Here is a 20400-nt window from a genome sequence, read left to right on the forward strand (position 1 = left end):
TGAAAGCATATGATATCAGCCCCCTACTCTAGGGGCCGAACCTGCTGCCTCCTGTGTGTGTGTGTGTGTGTGTGTGTGTGTGTGTGTGTGTGTGTGTGTGTGTGTGTGTGTGTGTGTGTGTGTGTGTGTGTGTGTGTGTGCTGGTGTGGTGTATTGGTGCACTAGTGTGCATGCGAGTGCAGGCTGCACAGCTGCATGTCCCGATGCATTAATACTGACGCACCCTCTGGACTGGATGGATGGATGAAGTTTACTCGGCTTTGATAATGTCCACCGAAGCCAATACAGCTGTTCACAGGAAACATGTGAAATATGTACACAACTTTCATATAAAGAGACACATTAAGCACGATGCTGGCTGTATTTTATATTCTTCATAACGACTACATGGCTCTGTTACTGTCCAAAAACAAATAAAGCCCGATCGGGGAGCCACGCTGCTGCTCTGTGTGACATGTTGAGGTGCACTGCTGCTGCATCCTGAGCCTGATAGAGAGGAGGTGCAGTGCTACTGCATCCTGAGCCTGATAGAGAGGAGGTGCAGTGCTACTGCATCCTGAGACTGATAGAGAGGAGGTGCAGTGCTACTGCATCCTGAGCCTGATAGAGAGGAGGTGCAGTGCTACTGCATCCTGAGACTGATAGAGAGGAGGTGCAGTGCTACTGCATCCTGAGCCTGATAGAGAGGAGGTGCACCTCTTCTCCATCAGAGAGAGGAGGCTTGGTGTCACAGACTGATCCCAGCGGTATATAAAACATGTTCACCACTATCTGAACTGAAAACTGTGTCCACGGCCTGTTTCACCTCAACAGATTATAATTTGCTGTGATTTCAGCCTTTTGTAAATTCATGACAGCTTTTATAATCACTTTACTAAACAGTGTCTTCACGAGGAAACAATCTCTGGCAGATAAGTACTGACATGTTTTATGTTTCAGTTCTGTTAGGAAGAAACAAAACCATGAGCCTGAACGGTTCCCAACATCACTGAACACAAAAGGAAAACAATTTCTAACAAGTAGAAATTCTCATGTGATTTTGTTACTCGAGTTTAACACGTTTTTTCCCTACTGACCACGATAGTCATTAAACTTCCATCAGCCTGATTTTAGTCTAAAATCTGCCAATTAAATTTATATATATATACACATATATATTCAGCATTAACAAAGCTACATAACTTCAAGGATTATGTTAATTAAAAAACAGCAAAAATAAAATCCTAAATTAAAGTGCTAATTGCAGCATAGAAGTAGATGGAAATTATGAAACTACACAGCAGTGACAGACAAAAATAAAAACCAGTGTAGCAATATGTGATCAGGGCTTAAAGATGAAGAGAACATCGAGCAACAAAAAATAAAAAGCAGCACGTGTCTTTAGGATGACAAGACACGAAAACATCCAAACAGGAGACACCGAACAAATAAAATAAAAACATCCCAGCTGAAAAAGATCATCAATAAAAAGGTTAAAAATGAAAGTGTAAACTTTGTGGATTTAATGTCCCCTTCTGAGACATTTATTATATCACAACAGCAAAAACCAAATGTGAACCAGCAGGACATGATCCGAAACATCCCGGCGCTGAACACCACAGGAGCACATGTGCAATAATCATGTTTACTAAGCAAATGAAGTTTGCAGGTCATCTTAATGATTTGGAAAAAGGCCTGATGTTGTTTATGTTGACCGCAGGATCAGGTCTCTATTTTCATCCTCAAAGCTCACTTATCAAATATCCCGGGGAAATAAATCCCTCGCCGTCTGTTTGGCTCATTATAGCATTTCCCATTCAAACTGAGCATGAAAATTACATTTAAATGATATTATTAAAATCTGCCCATATTTGTGGAGCCACCTGTACTGTATGTAAATGCACTTAGAAAAGGCCTGTAGTTGTTGATGGTCTTAAAACTACATAATTTCAATGCATGGCAAAGATCCAGATGGAAAAAAAGCCGGAGGAGAGCAGAGCTGCCCGAAGCTCACCAATAAACTTCTTCTGCTAAAGTGTTACACTGCTCTTAATACAGCTTGAATATTATTTAAAATCACTGGCAGGGTTTTATTTATTCTCCAGCAGTGCAGCGTTTGTTTTATCTGCCTTCGTAATAGTCCACAGAATGAGATGGCATGTGTGCTGTGCTTCATTACCCTATGCAAAAGACCTGGTGGCCTGAGACAAAAGAAGTCCATGAGCATCAGCTGGATGTCTGTGAGGAAAAAGCTCGGGCCTCCGCAGAGCTGCTGCCGACACAATGCAGTGTTTTTACAAAGTGATTAATGGGAAGAGACGGCACGTCGCACACTGGAGTTAAAGATGGAGCACGCTGTGAATTCAGTTTTCCTCCAAGATGGCCAACTTGTAAATGTACTAAAGCGTTTTAAAAGTTGCCAATAATCCTTTTACACCCGACTCCTCTGGAGACAGTCGGGTTTCAGCCGGGACTCTGCAGCGCTGCTGTTTTTACAGCAGGTGGGAAAATGAACAGAGTGACAGTATATCGATCAATACATCCGCTACATGTTCATGTTCACGTCCCTGTTCAGGGTGGACGGCAGGTAACAGCTGCACACACGACCCGCTTCCTTCATGCAGAAGAGTCCAAACCTCAGATTTAGAAAATCTGATTTAGTTGTTGGGCACATTGAAATATATTTACTATTATTTCTCTTCTGTCTAACGCAGTTTATTCAACATTTTATCCTCTTATTTAACATTTTTGAAGCAATTTATAAGGTGGTTTATTAATATCACGTAGTTCTTGGTGGAGATAAATACATGTTAACGACGTTATCGACATATTTGTGAAGCATCTCTAACTGGAGAGTAGAATAATAATATATGACAAAGAATAGGACATATTAATATAAAACATATACTGATATCGATCTTATTTCCCCTCTTCATTCTCCACAATGACTGAGCGAGCTCAGTTTGCTGATGAAGACCGTGAGATGTGGCTGAAAACTCTGGGAGGATTCTGGTCCAGTAGTGTGAGAAAGAATTATTTTTCTGGGTCAAAAATGAACCTGTGAGTTTTGAACTCATTCTGAAGTGTTTTGAATGCAGCTGTGAACGATCCGAACAAACAGGGAGGAAATACTTTATAGCACACTGTACTCATGTTGATACACCAGCTCGTCTGACATACACATTCGTTCACACTTTACAATTATCATATGTGTTAAAAACTATAAAACCGTGTTTAATTAACAATTTTATTATTGTTATTAGGTGTATAGATTGGTTATAAATGCTAATAAGGGGATTCAAGACAAGTGTTAATACACGTGACTGTGTAGCACTGAAGGAACATAGAAAAGCAATGCTGTAGTTATAGAGGTAATGGGATCATTTTATAACACGTGCTTCATAAACTCGAGTTCCTGCAGCGTGTGTGTGTGTGTGTGTGTGTGTGTGTGTGTACCACCTACCCGGTGCGTTTGGTGATGGTGCCCAGGGTCATGGGCTGTTTGATCTGAGCCAGCGGCAGCACCACGGTGAGGCTGGGCAGCGGGGTGAGCCGCGGGTTGCCCATGTTGTTGTTGGTGAAGTTGTTGTATGAATCCTGGCTGCTCAGCTTAGCTGGAAAAAACACACGCAGACAAAAAGGGTTATGAAATGTCTTTCCAGGGAGGAGAGGAGGATGTTTTCTGGACAGAAAAATCTCCTTTTCATAGATTTTGGAGCTGAACACAACAGACAAAGATGTTCATCATCTTGTGGGAGCACATTGTGAATACTGGAATATATAATTCATATTTCAGTGTCAGTGGTTGCTTTTGCACTTCAGCGCTTTTTACAAAAGGTACTTTTCAACGTTGCTCACTTTGAAAATTAAATAAAAAAATGTCGTCCAACATTCACTTCAATTGCACACCAGAAGATCCTGTTTAAGGAGCTGCACCCTCTCGCTGCCTTGATTGAATATTGAATTTATTTTGTTTTTGAGAGAGAACAACCACAGTCAGCCCCTCACACACACGCACGCACGCACGCACACACGCACACACACACACACACACACACACACACACACACACACACACACACACACACACACAGAGAGACACAGAGACACACACACACAACCCCGGGTTCAAGGCCTCCTGTGGAATGATTGGAAATAACCAGCTCAAGATGCTACGTTACAAAGGCTCTGCTTCTAGTGCCTAGCAGTCTGTTAATCAAGGCCAATCAACAGGCCCTACACACCGGCGCACACACACACACACACACACACACACACACACACACACACACACACACACACACACACACGCACACACACACGCACACACACACACATATGAGCGACCACATAAACACCCCCACAGAGACAGATGATCCAGAGAAATACACCTCATCTCACATTCGCCGTGTAGCTGCAGCCAAACACAATCAGGCCATGTCAAAGGGCTTCTTAAAGGCCTAATGACCTTAACCAGCTACATGAGGGAGACACGCGCTGCCGCTTCACTCACTACTTCACTTAACGTGCAGTTAGCCTCCATATTACTGGCAGCACTATTTGTTATACAAGTCAAGCAGAGGTAATCGTTGGCAGGGAAAGCAGGGCATACAATTGTGTGCATGTAAAATATAAATGACTTTTTGGGGTTTTTAAGCCGGAGCATGTGTTTCCAGTCCGCATTCACACGTGGTAAGACAGCTGCAACACACCCTGCATCCACATTTCATTTTGAAATTAATTTTCATTTTTCTGAAGCTGCTAAAGCGGGACAAAGATGACGCTGGGCCGCATACAGGTTGGCTAAAAACACAAAAAAATAGATGAAAAAAAACAATAATATTTTGTCACACTTCCCAAAAATGAGGTCGATAATTTAGGATCTTCTAAAGCTTGTCAGTTCATTCTCGATATAAAACTATAAACAGTTGTTTAAAATGTTGACTTTTATTCTTACGGTATTTTCTTAAAATAATTGATAATTGATGATCATTGAGGGAAACCAACTTGGCTTTTGACCTTTTTTTTTTTTTTTTTTTAATCTGACCAATCCTACAATTACAACTGCAGTAATGTAAAATCAGGGAAACATTTGGACATATTTTTTTACCTTAATGATTAATTTCTTTACTGATTAACTCCACAGCTATCAAAATTACGATCCATAAATTTAAGATCTGACTACTTAATTGAGTACTCCACTGACAAATTCCTTTTAACCAAAGGTCCCCTTGCTAGTGTTTTTGGAGCTTTTAAACACATCTCGGCGTCTCTTCTGTGTTTTGGTGTTTTGGTATTTTCTTTGAAGTGCATCTCAGACCACAAGATGACCTTCAAAGATTCGGAAAAAGCAACCGAGTGCACGTTTTTGTTTAACGACAGGCAACCTTTCAAGCTCAAGTAAATGAAATGTGTTTTTGCCGTTGTGCGATGGGAGGTGAGTCCAGTTTCTGAATGTTGGAGGACTGACAGCTTGTTTACGAGACATTTGTCACTGTCAATTTCAATTCAGCACCAAATGTGCAACAAGAATGTCCACGGCCACGCCGGGCTCTGATCCGGCATCTCCTGGTCTGCTGCACGACCACTTTGTCGTCCTAATTTGGTCTTTATTTGCCCGGACTTTTCTGCCTCCAACACACCTCAATGTGACGAAGCTCTATGTACCTGCACTGCTCCCAAACCCAAACCATGTGCATGAATACATACCACCACAGCTACAAGCAACTCGCTTTTTTTTTTTTCTCTCATCAGTTCAATGAGAAAAGACACTATAGCATATGAACAGTGGAACAGAAACATTAACTCATAGAGGTTCAGAATGTGGATGATAAAACAAATATGTTTGTAATCCTACGACAATAGCTGCAACACAAACGTGTATCCTGCTGATTGAATGGGCAGCCCGAGGAAAATTCCAAGTTCAAGAGCTTTTAAAAGAAATAAAGAGCAAACCTGTGGGTTCACCACAATACACTCTCTGAATGTTTTCCTTGTTCCATTTGTTGCCTTAATAGATGAGTGACAGCCACGTAACATAAAGGAATGAAAAGGAGGGAAGGGGGGGGGGCAGCGGAGACAAAGAAAACAAGGCGGACATCAAAGGTTACTATAAAGGTAGAGGAGGAGAGTGCCTCGTCATTATTTGGAAGGAGCGATCAAGAGGAGGTTGAATGCGAGCGGAAAGGGAGCGCTGAGTGTTTTGGTCCAGTCTTTTAGATCATTAACGTGTAGCTCTGAGTTTCATTAGTCCTGCCAAAGCTTTGCTTTGTGCTCCTCCAAAGGTCCGTCTTTTAGACCTCCGCCGGCCAACAATGCTGCGTGACCTTCGCAGGGGGAGACAAGACCATTACACAAACCCGTCCTCCATCTCCCTCTGCGTCTCTCTCGGCCCGACTCGCGGAGGCCGGGACCGGGGCAGCTCCTGAAAGCCCTTCACATTTCAAAAGTGCTACACCCCCAGAGTCTGGGCAGCCACCTTTTGTGTTGAGGGGAGGGGGGCAGCCGAGGAAGAAAGAAGGAATCTGTACAGGAAGCAGCCTGAAAAGCCATAATGGTGCTTCAGCTGGGGGGGGGGGGGGGGGGGGATGATGGGATTGGGGGTGGAGGGTGAGGATCAGGGGTGGGGGGTGTCAATGAATTTAGCATCCTCATCGAAATCGGACGTTTCACTTGCCCCCCCATCCTTAAAAATAGGCCTGGTGGTGGATTGTGAAACAGGTGTGGGGTGATGATCACTGTTGATGAAACCGTCACAGCGCGCTGTCACTCACAGCCGAGCGCTGTCACTCACAGCCGAGCGCTGACATGTCAGGACTCGCCAGCACAGAGGAGACAAGTCACAGCAGAACGTGGTGCAGATCACGCACCGGCTGAAGATGATACGTGGACAGACAGCCTGGACGTCTGAGGGGCAGACAGGGAGGGGAGGAGGGGGAGGGGTGGGGGTTGAGCTGCAGACAGAATGACATAAAGTATGGAGGGACTGAGGGACATTAATCAAGAGAAGGTTTCAGTTCTATAATACCAAATCGTGACTAAACAACTAATTCTTTGAACATAAATCGTTGATTTATTCAAGTCTGTTAGTCATTTTTACAGAAATGAGCTGTTGGGCTGAAAAAACAACAACTTTTCAAATATAACATGGGATATGTACGTAACTTGTGAAGCAACGTTTTTGCAAAACTGGCTGTATTTCTTATAAAATTCATAAAAAGTCCTCTCTCCCGGTCTGAGATTCTATCCAGTAATACATAATACAGAGAGTTCAGAAGAGACATGGGGATAATCAAAAGGCAAAGCAAAGTTTATCAGGAGATATTTAATCTGACAAAGATATGTGATTAAACTTCGGTTTAAAGTTCCTCTCCTGATGTCGATCAAACTGCTAAAAACTCATTTCTGTTCAACAATTAACATATTTAGACATTATTTTTTTTCGAAAAAAACCCCCGGTGATGTCTTAAAGTGGCTCAGATGTAACGCAAACACCTTCATTCAGTGTGCAGATCTATGAATATGCAAATAGTTCCTGCCTCTATCTCCGCCCACTCGTGGGAAGCCCCGCCCTGCTGGGGACGGGATTGGCTCCTGAGGTGATGTGTGAAACCCTGACGCTCTGAATCTTAGTTCCATACTGAGAACGTTCATCTTATATGAACACGAGAATATTAATAAGGTTGAAAATCTTTTTTTTTTTTCCATTGGAGGGGGTCTTTAAAATACATTAAAAAAAACACCAACACAATACAAAAGCTGTTGTGTTTTTTTAGTTTTCAACATAAAATGTTAAATGTTCTGCACTTTTAAAGCACCATTATACCTACAAAACACCTGATAATTTACACCTCCTATTCTCTCACACTCTCACACACACACACACACACACACACACACACACACACACACACACACACACACACACACACTAATGCAAATCGCTCCACAATCTGAGCCCCCTAAAAGAAAGTGGATGCACCTGATGCTCATTGAGGATCGCACATTGTTTGAGGTAAAGTGGACATTTAATACAACATTATTCTTTAAGACTATTCTTTGTTTTTGTGCGTGTAAGGCCACACTTTAATATTTAAAATAACTGTAAATCTGCATTATAATATGTATTTTAAAGTCTGTTCTGTTGTCGTTATTCAAATGTATTTTGTTTTTAGTGTTTCCAATGTTTCATCATTTCCCTGAGTTGAAGTCCTTTCAGGGTTGTTTGGATACGAGTGTTGGTGCTGCATGTTAATCATTTGATTAAAGTTGCTTCCAGTGTTTCCAGCGCTGTGAACAAGGAGGCCCTGAGAATAACATGTCTGCTCTGACGCTGTTCAAACACTTCTGCCAATGCATTTGTGTGAAACTGAACTTCTTTGCTGTTATTTTCATAGACGGAGTGCCGGAGCACACATATGCAAACAAATGATGAAGGGTGTGTCCACATCCACCGACGGTAAACACAAGGAGTGGAAATCCAGTCTTGGCACGAGGCCATCATTGACATCTAAGATGTATAAAATGTACAAATGTGTGTGAGAAGAGTGTGTGTGCATGTTTTTGTATTGGTGTGTACACATGCTGCAGAATGTAGGATCTCAGATGGACATTTAGATTTACTGGATATATCACTGACCTCTGTCTCCCAAAACCACAGAGCACAAAATGTCGTTTGAATAATTAAAGTGCTTCTTTCTTACCACCAGCAGCTGTTATCTCGGCCATGTTTCAAAATGTTGGAGCTCCACTTTCATCACAGTCACACTGAGATGGAAGTTTACAGACATGCTGCATGTTCTTAACAACAGCTGAAATATCCAAGTTTTACTTAGAATAACTTAAATGTGAAAGACACCTGTGCAGAAGAAAAAAAAAAAAAGAAGGGAAGAAGCCGGAGAGGAAAAAAGAGGCTGACCAGAGCTACTACAAAGAAGGAGAGGCAGACAGATGAGAAGCGTCTGGCAGACGGACAGCTCTAGACGGAGGCCATGATTTGATTAATGACCGGGGCGTGATGCGCCCGAGCACCGATACATGACATCCGCATGGAAAGAAGATCCATCAATGCAAATCCAGCTCCGTCGCCGCCGTCCAGAGAAAAACTTTGACCCGGCTAAAAAGTCACACCAACACCTGACCCTCGCCTTCCTCTGGGCCCTAATCCATCCATCCATCCACCCATCCAGCGCTCCTCCAGCCTTCCCTCCCTGTCTCAACAGCATTTGCATTCTCTTCTCACATTAAGCCTCTCTCTTTATCCTTGGCGCTCTTTCTCTCTCCTCAGCCTCCCCGTGTCACGCTATCTCATGTTTCTCTCCCCTCTCTTAATACCCAATTTGCATCCGATACAAGCAGGCGGCTTCCAGAGAGGAGCTGATGTGCGAAAGAACAAGCTCGAAGACTTGTGTACCCAAGCAAACACTGTGTCTTATTTGAATTGTTCTGCCAGAGAGGATAATTCAGTCGGAGGGGAAAAAAAGAAAAAGCAAAGCGCCGGCTGGATCGGAGGGGAACAGGGCTGGGGAGTGTTAGGAGGCAGCAGGTTAGGCAGGTGACATGTTGAGTGATGTTCTGGGAATTAGAGGAGACCTTGGACCTGAGGATGATATTGCAGCTGTGAGGAGGAGGCGGCAAGGGGAAGAAAGCAACAGCGTCCCAGCAGGGGAATACTTTTATGTTTCTTGCCTTGGCTGTTTGCTTTGTAAAATACTTTTGGATAGACGCACATATATTTCTTTTTGTTTACTTCCTATTTCCATGGCCAAAAAGATAAGAAGCTCTCCCTTAATGTAAACGGCAGAGTGTGTAATAAAAACTCTGCAGCAGCAAATCAAAGTGTTCCACGTCAGGAAGCAAAATCTCTTAATCAGCCTGTAAAGCTCTTGTTGGGGATGAGCGGCAGGGTGAGGCGGCTTTCATAAACAAACACGCCAACAAGAACATACATGCTGGAGGAGGATTGGAGCTTAATCCCAAGAACTCTGAAGGTGTTGAGTTAAACTCTCTCACAGCGGAGGGGATTTTTCTGCACTCCCACATACCATCCACTTCTTGAAATTATTTATTGCCCCAACATGGAGCCGAGATCTTTGCACATCAAACACATGAAAAGCTGTTGACGGTCTAGTGACGGAAAGTTTGGCTTCACGACACAAAGACGAAGCCCTTCAAACCGGGGAGGTGTTCGTCTTCTACAGTTCTGGTGTTTGTTCTTGGCTCAGACACACAGGAAGTGGTCGACACTGTCGGCCCAGAATGAACGCTGGACGTCAAACAACAAAATACGTTGAAGACGTGAGCCTCCGAAGTTGGCTGTGAAACGGCCAGGCTGTGCTTCAGGCCGGGTAGCACCAGCGTTCCCACCACACTGACATACAAACGGGTTCATTGTTGCTCTGAACCGACACACTCAGAAAGGCTGGGCGTCATTGAGCCGGCCTGACGTGTACTTTTTCTTTAAATATGAAGAAAAAGCGCACATTTTCCGACAGTTTCTTGGAGACACATTCAGTTTTGCATTCAAATAATAATAATAATAATAAATAAAAAAAGTACTCTGGTGGGCGGGTCCGAGTGTCATATTGTGTTTGGAGAGCAGAACTTGTTGTTTGTCCTACAGACATGCATGTTGTTCTGGAAACGTGCTGATCATGAAATGAAATCCTGTTAAGTTGGATGTCTAACAATTATCTGTCACTTCCAACAAAGACCCGCCTGAATGATTGACAGCGCAGCAGGCCGAGGTGAGTTATTCTATTTATCCTGTTAAACAGATCACTTCACTGTTTATATCTCCTGCCTGTCACTATTGATGCAAAATAAACTTTTTTTTGTCCTTGCCGACTCCCCCCCCCCCCCCCAGACACACACACCCCACCCACCGCAGCCGTCTCTTCAATGCTGCTGGTGGTTTAGGTCATTCATCATTTAGGCAAATCCATAAGCACGCATGCTTTATGCAAATGTTGTTGGTCTTTTTGAGGTTTTGGGTATCTCATTTGTTGAATTAGCCAAAAACAGACACTCTGATTATTTACAATGATTTTCCAGAACTTGTTTTTTTTTCCAGATATTACAATACAGAAAGAGGGTTCTGATTTTATTACCCACCTGCACAGCTTCCATTCAACATGTGAGCAGATAGAAATGGAATGACAGTTGTAACTTTTTGTCATTTTTACAATCCTTGTTCACTGACATATTTCTGGTGATGATATTGATTGAAATATTATGGATCTAAAGGATGATGAGACACAAGGAGAGCGGCCTCGTGCTGGAAGAGCTCGTTCGTTAAGTCCGACAGCAAAATAAGTTTCAGCATCATCGCCGACACGCCTCCCTGTTTCTATGACATCACTGCAGTCGCTCGACCTCTACTGGTTCTTTTAGTTGCCTCTGGTCTCGTGAAGTTCCTCAGGTTTAACATGGATGAACCAGTGAGGCTGCTTTCTGCTTTTAATCACCCTGTTTTTAACAGCCCTTGATATATCTAAAAATATATATATATAAATGTAAGACTTTTGGCTTTTAATGTGGAGCAATTTCATCAGTTTTACAAGGGATCCGTTTCATGTTTTACTCGTCTGTGCTATGATGTAATTTGGCTGCTTTTAATATTGTCTGCAAAGTCTTTGAGGTGCATTTTTTTATTCTATTATCGTCATATCGGCCGACTCAAAACAGGGAACCATCTACTATATTAGATACTAAAGTCTATTATTGATGCTGCATGTGGATTGTAAAGAGTTAAAACATGTTGATTAGAGGCTTTAGAGGCTTGTAAAGACTTGTACTGTATTTGCATCAATATTCAAACATTTCTCGGCACTACTTCAAGTACGTCTTTGACATCTGACCCATGCTGGCAAACCTGGCTCAGAGTTTCCCTTCATCCTACCATTCATTCCTTGACAGTCCAAGTTTCCCAGACATGTTACAGGAGGGAGGGATTAAAGCAGTGGAGAGGAAGAAGAATGAAGAGGAGGGGGGTGGGGGACGGGGACGGGGGCTTTCTGAGCAGGAGGAGAAAGCCGCTCTACCATCCCAATTCCCCAAAGTATCATTATTAAAACACTCACTTCCACAGGAGGAGGAAAGAGAGGGTGAGAGAAAAAAAACAGGAGGGAGGAGAAGAAAGCCGGAGAAGTGGACTGGGAGGGCTAAAAAGGCTCCATCACAAAGGGGAGGGCAGAAAAAAGAAGGAGCGGGGATCCCCCACTGGACAGAGTAAAAACAAATTAAAAGAGCCCTTATAAAACACAGATGCTGCAAAGAAAATAAACTTCACAAGATTTACTGTTTTGCAAAGGAATCGGAGGACTGGTGGAAAAGCCATCAGGGCTTTTTGTTTCTCCTCCTCCTTCCTTTTCTCTCTCTCTCAGGTAACGTGGTGGCGGAGGGATCTATCTCCTCGCTTTCCACCCCTTCTACCCTCCGTCTGCTATTTTCAGTCGGAGTTAAGAGTCGAGGTCAGGCCGGCCTGTGTGAAAATGGCTTCCTGCCCGGTGTCCCGAACCCAAACCGCAAGCTAACGGGGAGCTTTTATTAACGGCCCTATTTGGGAACATTTTTTGAACATTTTGTGTTTTTATTGACATTTCTCATGTCGGGGAGCTTAAAAAAACCAACGCTCAACAACAGCAGAAAAAATTCCCAGGATATGATTTTTCTAATTTTGTCATAAAATGGAAAAAAAAAAAGGAAAAGAAAGTGAGATTTTTAGTGTCAAACATGCTGTATATGGAAGAAGCAGTAGTTTGTGTTGTAATGAAGCCGTGTCTGCATGCGAGGACACATTTATAACATGCAACCATCAGGTGAAAGGAACGCACACGTAAAAACACACACTCACTAACACACAAACAACCTGAAATCAGATCCACAAGTTTACAGCATGTCAGTATTTACAAGGCTTCATCAGACAGCACTGAGTCGCCAGCAAGAAGAGCTGGAGGGGGGGGGGGGGGGGGGGGCTCAAACAGCTCGGCCCGATCAGATGACACCCACACTCCAACCATATGTGTGTGAGTACCAGTGTGTACAAGTGTACAACTGTGTGTGTGTGTGTGTGTGTGTGTGTGTGTGTGTGTGTGTGTGTGTGTGTGTGTAGCCATCATCTGATTTGGGTCAAGGAGCTCGTACTTCGCAGTAAAGAGGGACGAGTTATGGCCAATGATTGGATGTTTGGAAAGGCAGGAGAGGGTTGGGGGGGGGGGGGGGGGGGGGAGCATATACAACGTACACACTTACAAAGCGATGTAGACGGAGAGAGACAGGTCGCCTCACACAGCTTCTGTGTTGTTTTTTCCCATTAAATGAACACTAATAAAACATCTATTACACATGGAAATATTTGACACAAATTTTGATATGCAAAAAAAATTAATTCAAGCTCATGAGAAACTTGATTTGATAATGTGTAATAACAAAAACTGTCGAAATCACGTTACTTTATTTTGTGACCTCAACTGAAGAAGTTTGAAGGAGAAAAGCTTCAAAATCTGATTTCATTTCTACTCATGTAAGTGATGATGAATATATTTAAAACTGAGATAAAGGATTTTTTTTTTATATAGTAAATATGTAAATAAATATGTAGTATTTTCTATTTATGCGCACACACACACACACACACACACACACACACACACACACACACACACACACACACACCTAATTTAATGAGACACCACCTTTTTATAATGAATACTCCATTAAAAGGAGTTTAAATATCAGAGTTTTGAATTTTTTCAGGTGAAACAAGTGTCTCTGAAAACCATCAGAAATGAAATCTAATTCCAAGCTGGAAACGACAGAACGATGCAAAAGACAACCGGATTTCAGCATCCTGTTCTCGAGCCGACACACTCGCCGAGTATTATCTGTGAAAACTATTTTCAACACCAACAACTTGAGAATCTCTACTTTGTCCTCCACGTGGATCAGACAGGAGAGCTGGTGCGTGATTAAAAACAGATCACCGTGTGCTGGAAGCCAAACAGAAAGAAGCCGACCTCCCCGGTCACAGAGGAGATTGGCTGCATCCGTCGCTCCGTCTGCCTCTAAACGCATCTCCTTTTATGAGCCGGCGGTCCGAAGGAGAGGAAACAATACGACAGACAAGAGAGGAGATAATGAGACGTCTGAGCAGGAGGATGAAATCAGGCAGTCGGAGTGAAACGTTCAACATTTCCTCCGTGATCATCAGGTTTTAATGTGATTCCTGAAGGATGCTCTTTTCTTCAACCAGGTTAGATTTAGTTAATATTTTGTCACAGCTGCTCCCGTCCGCTTTCATCTGCACTGATGGTCAAACATCCACCACACGCCGTGCTCGCAGATATGCATCTGATTGGATTTTAAAATGACCTTGATCTCGTGCTGACTGATTGACTCTGCAGTCATGTTGGGCTGTGACAGAAGCTCTTATTTGAAAAGCTGGGAACAAGCAGCGGGCCGCTTTGATCCCGATGCAGCCGGCACAGTTTTGACATCCCAGTCTAAATAAACAGCGCGTCAAAAACACTTAAAACTCCACATGAGTAAACAGAGAATTTAAGAGCAAACAAGGACGAGGTTTCTAAACAGGTTCATTTGTTCATTTAGAACAAATTAAAATATATGAGGTTATTTAAGCAGCGTTACACTTAAACCATTAGTAGTTTCAACAATTTGCTTTTTTGTTATTTTATTTCTGCGACAAGATTAGATTTAATATTAGAATTACTTAATTCAAGAAAAGTTTATTTTTAAATACGCAATCATTTATCTGCCACCACATAAATGTGTTTTCATGTATTTGACATATTATTCAGTGAAGACTGAACACTGGGACTGAATGAGCGCCGTAATTTGCCAACAGACCTGCTGTTCCCTGAAAAAAAAAAAAAAAACTGAACAGAGAAAAAACAAACAAATAAACAAACAAACAAAAACACAGTAAAGAAGACTTACATGCTGCTGCAGAATAAAAGCAGGATGTTAAAACCTATTGATTCTGTGACAATGGAAGGCTTTGGCTTTTCAGAACGTGCACTCTTCACATGGTAGGCAATAAGCTGGAAGCCACAAGTGCCGTCTGCGTGTAATGGCAAGCCAGCTTTATTTCTTTATCTCTACCTTACAATTTTGCAAATCAAATAATGATGAGTGCAGCGGCGAGCACCCGGTGATAAGAGGGTTTAGTGGTTGTGGAGATTGAGTTATTAGGGTTCGTATAAAAAGGACAGAGGTCTCTGGTGGAGCCCGTGCGCAGGCCAAGATACATATTCCTCGCACTGTGTATTTTTGGTCGCTTTAAAAGCCTTAAAAGTACAGGGGACGGCTAATTTTCAGGGTAAACAGCTTGTTCGATTGCTGTGTGGTTTGCACTGAGCTCTCCGTTTATTGACTCAAGCCGAGCTGGGCTCTGGCTCCTCTGCCGACCGCAGGGAGAAGCCTGCCGACGGAGCCTGCAACAAACACAAGCCGCTAACACTAGCTTACCTTTGATGGCACACAACTGTTAAATCAAATGTACTGAGTAATGTACAAAGCCTAATCCTCTTGACTACATGGCAGGTTGAGGGAAAAATGCTTTTAAAGGAACATCTGCTCCTTTTAGGAAGCTATTTGCCATTTCCTGTTCCACGCTGACGAGTAATTTGCCTGTTAAAATGTTGAGATATTTACAAAAGGATTTCAATGTGATGCTGGATTCTATGTGTTCAATAAAATACACGAATTATGACAATAAATGCTGCTCAGAGAAGAGAAAAGAAAAAGTAACTTTCAAAGCAGTTGTATTTTGTAAAGAAAATATCTGTCTCCTCAACCATCTCCTGAACACAATCAAAAAAACACGAGGCTTAAAGCTCACAGGTTTCTACTTTCAGCAGGAAAGTGTTCAGACTGCCTCTTTCAAAAACACAAACTCCCGAGGAGGGCTGCAAGTTGTTTTAGCTGGAGGAAGTGACCATTCATAAAAAAAAAAAATAAATAAATAAAAAAAAAGCTGGAGAAATTACCCCGCTCTTTCTCTGTTGTTAGATTTGTGTCAAGGCAAAACCCTCACAGCAACAACTCCAGCTTTACAAGTCCTTTCCTCTCCTCGCTGATCTCGGCCTTCTCTGCTCCTCCCTCACTGCTGCTGCTAATCCTGACCACACAGCGCCACACAGAGGACCACCGAGGAATGACAACCTTTCCCTTTTAACCCCAATAACAAATAAATAGTTTTCCTGTTATTTTAGTGACAAATTTGTAGTTCATTAATATTCCCTCATATTTCCCAAATCGCTCACCTGCTCCTGTTGTTTTAAAGCTTCCAGCTGAGACACTAAACCACATTACAAATGTCCCAGGATGAAGAAGAGGAAGTAAAGCTGCTGTCTGTGCTACATGTTGGGGTGTGTGGCATGTGTCTTTGTGTGTGTACACATACATCTCCGACATGGACAACGTATACATGACCACAGCATGGCTGGTTGTGATTGGCTGCTGTAGGAAAAGAATGCTATGAGGTCGTATTATATTTTCTAAAGTAATCTTCATATAAATTCGAAATCGATTATTGAAATAGTTCAGTATTCGTTGACATAAAACGTCTCTTCATGGTCAGTTTTGATCGTATCACACCGTTGATGTCAGTTTGGACAATGAGTCGTCACAGTGACCAATAAAAGAAGGAAATATGAACGTCTACAGTTCACAAACTCCATCTGCAGAGAAAGAGCTCGAAACAGGAGTGAAAGCTCAACAGCAGCTACTAAATGAAGCTGGAGGAGAACCGCTGTTCCCGAAGAACCCCAAGATTTGACAGAAAACACACACAAATACATGCTCAGCATGATTCGGCTACAGAGGGGGACGTTTGTAATCACAGAGAGACTCCAGCCGGCGTGAAGCAGCAAGACAACACAAAAAGGTGGAGATGAAAAAAAAAGGGCGCACATGTGGTTGGCTCAGTCTCGGGCTGGTCACTGAGCCAAAGCAGACAGCTCACGGTGATGACTAAAACCTGGTGCAGTCATCTATCTCCCTGGTTCATGGAACATGGTAACCTGCTCTGTTAAACCCATCCTCCCTCTGTGAAGCTCTCTGCATCCTCCGTGTGCTCTGCGACTGTTTAACTCAGCGACTCCAGAGTCCCGACCAGGGTCAGCGGGAGGCCGCGCACATACGTGTCACACACCAGCAGTTATGAGGTAATGTTTCCTTGGCATCGACCTCTGCAGAGCGTTGGTGTTTTTCACCGCAGGACGATGACTGACGAAGGGGAGCGCTGGGGGAGGAGGGGGCAGAGGGGGAGGGCGAGATAAAACAAAAGTCCAAACCCAAATAAGCAAGCCGTCAGCCTCTAATAGCGGAGAGGAAGTGTCCCTTTATCAACAAGTGAATTAACAGTTTCCCGTCACACCTTGTTTTCTGCCTCCCCCCCTCTCTCTCTGAACCAGCGCCAGCGCCCAGATGGTCCCGCCGTCGGACCACCGGGCTTCTGCTCGGTGAGGAAACAAATCTGTTGCACTGACTAATAGCCCCGTGTTGATGTTTTATGGTCGGGAAAGTATTACTAGTTCTGTGTATACACACAAAAGGCAGCCGTGCATGTGAGAAAATGGACACTAAGTCATAACTGTCACAAATGTTGCAGAAAAAAGGTGAAAGCGGAGACATTTAACAGTATTTCATGCAGAAGGGAAGAAAAAGTGACACCTGATCTGTAGATAAAATCCTTCATCTCTACCTACAGCACAAAGAAATGTGAAGCCAGAACAAACAGAAAATCAAAGAGGGTTTCAGATTAGTATGATCAAACTGCTTGTGGAGCACTCGAGCCCCGCCTGCTCTGCACACTGTTGCATTATACAGCGCTGCGGTCGGATCTGAAAAACATCTGAATAATAAAAGGTCTACGGTGGCGGCCATATGCCTGCTATAGCCTCAGTAACCTCTGCCCTGCGCACAGAATCTGCACTTACTAATTTGGCCTTGTATGAGTCGGGCCGCAGACAAACCGCACTTTACAGCATGGGCCGCTCACATTATGGGTCATCACCTCAAATGACAATACGTTGATCACACAGAGGAGAAAAAAAACGTAGGGAGAGAAACGCTACTGTATACAGAGACAGAAATAGCCGTCCAGATTGTAACAGTGACAAGAAGACGGCCAATTGCAGCCTCTATTTTTAGGTGTGCCGGCGGCTTGGGCTGGCAGCTTTGAGGAGGATGTGTACTTTTATACAGTTCCTTCCCAAAAATCAACGCTGTCCTCGCTGGCGACAATCACAGAGCAGCTGTTGTGGCTAGGTGGCCCTGCCTGGCCTGGCCCAGCCCGGCCCGGCCCGGCCCGGCCCGGCCCGCCTCACCCCGCAGCTCTCTGCCAGCCTCACAGAACCGCCTTCGCTGCCCAAAATTCACACCCGGCTCGCACAAACAGGCGGAAGGCAGATACAAAAGCAAACGTGACTCCGTGCGTTTGCATCCGGGGACAACTGCACGAATGATGGAGTTTTTATCAGCGCTGGTGGCAGCGATGGGGTGGAGGTCTAAATTTACATGTGGCAGGATGCCCTGGAGCCAATTCATCCTCAAAATAACAGACACACGGAGACCTGCGTGACCTTTGAACTGATAATAACCTGCTACTTCTGCACCATCTAAATATACCAAACACTTTTAGGGCGAACATGAACTTGTTTAGTCTAATTTATCAGTGGATGTACGAATCCGAGCTGAACTGAACAGTTTTTTAATGGCACCATGAAAATGCACTAAAAGACTGATTTCATCTTATTTCATAACACGATGTGCCGTAAATGATTTCACTGCTTTAGATTCTGAGTAAGATGTTCCAGCCACCTGTCAGACAGAGCTGAGCAGCAGCACAGATATCAGAACGAACAACACAGCTTTCATTCACAAATCTAAACACTCACTAATGACGAGACTGTGAATATTTTTCTCTGCTTGTTGTGTAATTGGAACTAATTGGTATTTTGGTCTTTACAGCAAAAAATGATAAGTGAAGTTTTTGAGTCATATTAATAAAATCCAGAAATCTGTTCTGATAAAACAATTTAAACATTTTGATATTTTTCACTATCACATGAACTTGTGGAAAAAAATTGTGTGTCTCCAAATGTTGTGAGTGTTGATTGCTGCGATGCTCGTTGACTTCTCGTCCTGACGGAAGATCAGTGAGTTTGTGGAGTTTCTGACTGGAACAACTGAACTTATTTCCAAATGAACTCATTTCAAAACTTCTTTACGGTTTCACTCTGACTTTATTCTGCGGTGGTAAAGCTTGGAAATCTTTTTTTGGTTTTGTTCATCATTTGTTTGTTTGGCTTTGTTGTATAAAGTCTTTGTACGTATTGTCGGGGTGTGTGTGAATTATGCTGCATGCTGTATGTATGTCATCAGCATACACACACACGTATGTACACGTGTCTGCTTTGTCCTTGAAAAACTGCAAGTTCAGCTTTTAAAATGAACAAAGGAAATCCATTTGCACATTTCATCCAAGTGTCACATATTACACTTACTTTACGTCCCACTGAACCCTCTGCATGTTGCTTTTCTTCACAACTTTCCTTTAATACGATTACATTTCTGATTTTTGTATTTATTACGTGTCGGGTGGCGAGCGTAGGAGGAAGCGTGTGGATAAAACGGTGCCGTGCTTGAAAAAGGTCCGGTTCGTACACGGAGGGGAACGTGATGGAGGCGCATTCAGAGTCACGTCTGATGTGATCAAACACAAACAGACTGCATCACACTTTCATTCAAACTGTTGAGCACAAAGTCACAGACACCACGATTTAAATGAAGTTATGACACCATGAGCAGCACGTCGTTGACACAGCGAGGGTCTCGGTGTTTCCTATCAGAAAGTGAGCTGGCGTCCGTATGGAAAGGATTAACACCTTGATAAAAGCCGTGTGAAACCTGACTTCAATTTCCTGTGGACTTTAATATGAACTGCAACATATTACAGTTATGAAAACCTTCAATTTTCTCCGGAGGAGGACTGTGACCTGCACCTCTTCTACGTATTTTACCACGAGGAATGATCCATGCTTCTGATAGTTTATCTTCTTCAAATGGCACACGCACACGCACACACACACACACACACACACACACACAGCGCACACGCACACACACACGCGCGCACACACACGCACACACACACACACACACACACACACACACACACACACACACACACTCAGTAAGGTATCACTGAGGACTAATTGTTGACAGGTGGCTCTAATGCTCTCCTTTGAAACAAAAGTGTGATTTACGACTATGTTCACCGAGACCGCGGCTTTCAGCGCTGCTACTACAAACTTATCTTTCTCTCCTCGTGTCTGTCACCCCCCCCCCCCCCCGCCCCCTCTCCTCCTTTATCCCCCCCATCACCCCTGCTCTATC

General features: G+C 43.3%; 1 protein-coding gene across 3 annotated transcripts in view; it reads right to left on the reverse strand.

Moving 5' to 3' along the window:
- Positions 1-20400, reverse strand: part of bcas3 (BCAS3 microtubule associated cell migration factor) — a 358243-nt gene that overhangs the window by 243415 nt on the left and 94428 nt on the right. For all 3 annotated transcript variants that reach the window (XM_069166518.1, XM_069166517.1, XM_069166519.1), the window contains exon 16: positions 3443-3593. In XM_069166518.1, coding sequence (XP_069022619.1) covers positions 3443-3593 — 151 coding nt within the window. The remainder of the gene's footprint in view (positions 1-3442; positions 3594-20400) is intronic.

The sequence above is a fragment of the Embiotoca jacksoni genome, unplaced genomic scaffold (genome assembly GCF_022577435.1).
Source record: "Embiotoca jacksoni isolate LCO1_2020_lvr unplaced genomic scaffold, fEmbJac1.0.p SCAF_39, whole genome shotgun sequence".
Taxonomy (NCBI): Eukaryota; Metazoa; Chordata; class Actinopteri; family Embiotocidae; genus Embiotoca; species Embiotoca jacksoni.